General features: G+C 40.6%; 1 protein-coding gene and 1 non-coding gene across 2 annotated transcripts; one reads left to right on the top strand and one right to left on the bottom strand.

Moving 5' to 3' along the window:
* Positions 1-368: 368 nt before the first annotated feature.
* Positions 369-3,194, top strand: eif2b2 (eukaryotic translation initiation factor 2B, subunit 2 beta). Its single transcript, XM_005734377.1, has 8 exons — positions 369-651; positions 921-1,041; positions 1,912-2,060; positions 2,143-2,306; positions 2,401-2,496; positions 2,575-2,712; positions 2,806-2,872; positions 3,002-3,194. The coding sequence occupies exons 1-8, from the start codon at positions 480-482 to the stop codon at positions 3,157-3,159; spliced, it is 1,065 nt and encodes a 354-aa protein (XP_005734434.1). The 5' UTR covers positions 369-479; the 3' UTR covers positions 3,160-3,194.
* A 607-nt stretch (positions 3,195-3,801) lies between these two features.
* trnal-cag (transfer RNA leucine (anticodon CAG)) lies at positions 3,802-3,884 on the bottom strand. The gene has a single exon. It is a non-coding gene; the product is annotated as a tRNA-Leu (tRNA).
* Between the last annotated feature and the right edge of the window lie 314 nt (positions 3,885-4,198).

Here is a 4,198-nt window from a genome sequence, read left to right on the forward strand (position 1 = left end):
AGTATTCTATCTATTTTATTTATTGAATTTTATTGTTTTATTTATATTTTGATATTGCTAGGGATGATGCAATGATCGGGGACCATTCTTCATTTCGTTGTTCTCGTGACAATAAAGTTTCTGATTCTGATTCTGATTCTATTAAGTCCGGGTTTTGAGATAATAACCCGATATTTTTTACTTGTGTTTTACGATATAATAATAATAATAATAATAATAATAATAATAATAATAATAATAATAATAATAATAATATATCGTTGTTTTACATTTCACTTTCAGACTGTCATTTTACTGTAGAAATGGGAAATTGTTGTCGACCCACTCTACTGTAACGCACGTGAAGCGGCAGACCAATCAGATGACGGCGAGCCCACAGCCACCCGGATGTACTCCTGAAGTGCTTCCTCGTCAAAACACTGGCATGGTGGAACTATTGAGTGACTCAAGTGTTACAGTGACAGCTTTTTAAAACAGCTATGCCGGGCCCATACAAAGAAACAGACCTAACCGAGAGGGTCGAGGCGTTCCTGTCCGACCTGAAGCGCGGGGGGACCGGGGCAGGACCTCTCCGGGGCTCTGCGGAGACAGCCCGAGAAACGACAGCCCTGCTCCGCAAAATTACAGCCCAGGCTCGGTGGAGCAGTGCAGGTGCTGAATGCTGTTTGTTGTCGACACAGAGAAGTTAACTGCAGCGACAGCTGCCATTGTAGTCAAACAGGCTTTGTTTTTAAATCTGGTATAACGCTGTAGTACATGACAAATAAGCTTTCTTTAGCTTTCCTTACATCTAAACAATACAGAATATACATATGTAAAATGTTGAACATGTAGAAAAAATGGTTGCTGATGTAAAATCATACACAAAAAATATTCTATCCCAAGATTTTGGTCTTTTGCAAACATCTTCTCGATTTCAGGTGATCTGATGGAAATAATCCGCAAAGACGGGAGGAGGATGACAGCAGCTCAGCCCTCAGAGACCACAGTGGGTAACATGATCAGACGGGTGCTGAAGATCATCAGAGAGGAATATGCCAGGTGAGGACGCCAAAACCTACCATTTTCAAAAAAAACAACAACATTTGGTCCTTTTTAATTTGATAGCAACGTGTCCCAAAAAAGTTCGGATGAGGAGAACAAAAAGCTGGAAAAGTAAGCAGTACTAAAAGTAAACAGCTGGAGGAACATTTTAAAACCAATTAGGTGAACTGGGAACAACGCATAAAAACAGGCGCTTGTCCGTCTGTAGTGTGGTTATATAAAATATAAGAGAAAGAGAGAACTTTAAGAAATTAATATAGCCACTACAGTGACCATCAAAACTATGAAAAAATATGGCTGTAAAGAGTTTATTTTGCGACACCACGAAACAAACGATAGCATAAAATGAAACGATAAATGTTTTTATATCGTCATCCGATATATATCGTTATATCGAACAGCCCTAAGTAGAGGTGCTTCAGCTCTGAGCTTCCCTTCCTGCAGTCCAGACCTTTGACTATCTGGAAACATTTTATGCGTGTTGAAGTAAAGTAAATGTGACAAAGAAAACCCAGGACTATCGAACAGCTAGAATCCTCCAGCATCCTCCAGCAGCTTTTCTCTTCATTTCCCAGATGTTTACAAACTATTTACAAACATGTCGCTGTCCCAACCTATTTGAGATGTGTTGCTGCCCTCAAATTGAAAACAAACTAATGAGCTGCAGTTTCAAGTTTTTTCTTCTGTCCCAGAAAACCATTTGACCTAACAGTTGAAGTTGAATCAATAGGCAGCCATGAAAAGCAAGTACAATCGTACCATATATTAAAGGATGAGAGTATGTTGCTTAGAAATACTTAAGCTACAGACGGCTGAAATACTTTGTGCTTTTGGTGAGATTTGTGCTTAACTGTGTTTTTCTTTCAGATTTCGGGGCAGCAGTGAAGAAGCAGACCAGGAATCCCTCCACAAGTTGCTGACCTCTGGGGGACTCAGCGAGGAGAACTTCAGGCAACCTTTTGCTCTCCTCAAATCCAACGTCATCGAGGCCATCAATGAGCTACTCATTGAACTGGGTAAGTTGCGTTATTACCAAGATAGCGTCAGTTTGTATTTTAAATCACTCCAATTCTTGGTGCCCATCATTCTGTTTTTCAGAGGGAACGACCGACAACATTGCCATGCAGGCCCTGGAGCACATCCACTCTAATGAGGTCATCATGACGATCGGCCGCTCGCGCACCGTGGAGGCTTTCCTCAAAGATGCTGCACGCACACGCAAGTTTCACGTCATTGTGGCAGAGTGTGCTCCTTTCTGCCAGGTAGCTCATCTACATCAGTCATAAAGGAAATATTAAATATCTAACTTTAGATAGAAAACACAGTTCCTAATCTTATTTTTTCACCTCTCTACAGGGGCACGAAATGGCTACAAACCTCTCAAAGGCTGGCATCGAAACAACTGTGATCACAGATGCTGCCATATTTGCAGTCATGTCTCGAGTTAATAAGGTACTTAACGTTTTAAGGAGACGTTAGCACAGTCATGTTAGAGCATGCAGGTGAACTTGTGTCATGATCTTTTTGCAGGTCATCATTGGAACACAGACAGTTCTAGCAAATGGAGGCCTGAGGGCCATCAACGGGACACACACACTAGCCCTTGCAGCTAAGCATCATTCCACACCTCTGATTATTTGTGCTCCCATGTTCAAGCTCTCACCTCAGGTAAGAGATTACTCCAAAGTCCGAGTTATCTCCTTTCAACCCCCATAAATGATTAAACTCATACTTCTGTGAACATGATATGTCATATTTCAGTTTCCAAATGAAGAGGATACCTTCCATAAGTTTGTCTCCCCACATGAGGTGCTCCCGTTCACTGAAGGTAACATTTGCAACAAAACTGACCTCAACCACGTGCCCACCTTTGGAAAATCCTTTTCAGATTTGGACATATCCTCTTTGTCAGGTTTTTTTTTTTTAAATAACTCACATTTTTCTGTTTATATTTCAGGTGAGATTCTCTCAAAGGTGAATGTGCACTGTCCTGTGTTTGACTATGTCCCGCCCGAGCTCATCACACTGTTCATCTCCAACATCGGAGGACACGCACCGTCATACATCTACAGACTGATGAGTGAACTTTACCACCCAGAGGACCATGAACTTTAATCGGTGTATTTAACAAATAAATAGAAATGAATGATTTTGCAGTGTAGTTTGTGTCTCTTTTGATGTGGTTTCATTTTTTGTACCTGAAGTCCCTTACAATAAAGAGAGAGCTGTTGTGAACAGCTGAGGTTATTGTGTAACACCAGTACAGATAAACGCTCATAATGAATAACACTGACTTCCCTTTAATGGAACAATGGATTCAAACTACGATGTGGAAACAGAGTCACATGATCCTGATGAACAGCAGACTGTAGTTGCAACTGTTGTCCAGGTGGAGGTGGTGTAGGACAAGCAGAGCAGCAGGTTTGTGAGTATTTCTGATGGTGATAAGAAGAATAAGACTTGGAGAAAGTCAGATTTCATCACAATAGTCTCAGTGTGAACGTCTCCAAAGAGAGGTGAGAGTGGAACAATGGTAATCCTCTCCCTCTGGTGAATTTTTTTCAAATTATTCAGGACTTCACAGTGTTGATGATTACAAAAGTGTAGAGAGATTACAAGCACACAACTAAGATATATTTGGAATTAACACAGATGTTCATGATTCCAGTAGTAAAGTGATTTCTTTTTTTCCTTTTTGTGTGTGGGGGGACTACAAACAGCAACCTGAAGGTCTGACAGATCATGGAAAAATTTCGCTGTCAGAAGTGGGATTCGAACCCACGCCTCCAGGGGAGACTGCGACCTGAACGCAGCGCCTTAGACCGCTCGGCCATCCTGACATACTAAACTCGCGTGTATTTGAATAATCCCGAGCAGCTGCTGACTTGTATGTTGAGCGCATGTATGTTTAAGATAGACAAAAGCAAATAAAAAATAATTAGGTTCGGGTCCAGTAGTGCTCATCCTTTCTCCATTCTCTTCTCACCATAAGTGTAGTTGATTAAATGATTATGGTTTTGTGATTTTACTTGATTTTGCTTTGCTCCTGCTAAATCGCTTTAATAAAACTTCCATTAATTAAAGTCTAAATAGTGGACATTACGTTTGTGAAACAGTAAATATAAAAGTCAAAGTTTTATTCTTTATTAGTTCA

This window comes from Pundamilia nyererei, unplaced genomic scaffold (genome assembly GCF_000239375.1).
Source record: "Pundamilia nyererei isolate P.nyererei 1_Seehausen unplaced genomic scaffold, PunNye1.0 scaffold00058, whole genome shotgun sequence".
Lineage (NCBI taxonomy): Eukaryota > Metazoa > Chordata > Actinopteri > Cichliformes > Cichlidae > Pundamilia > Pundamilia nyererei.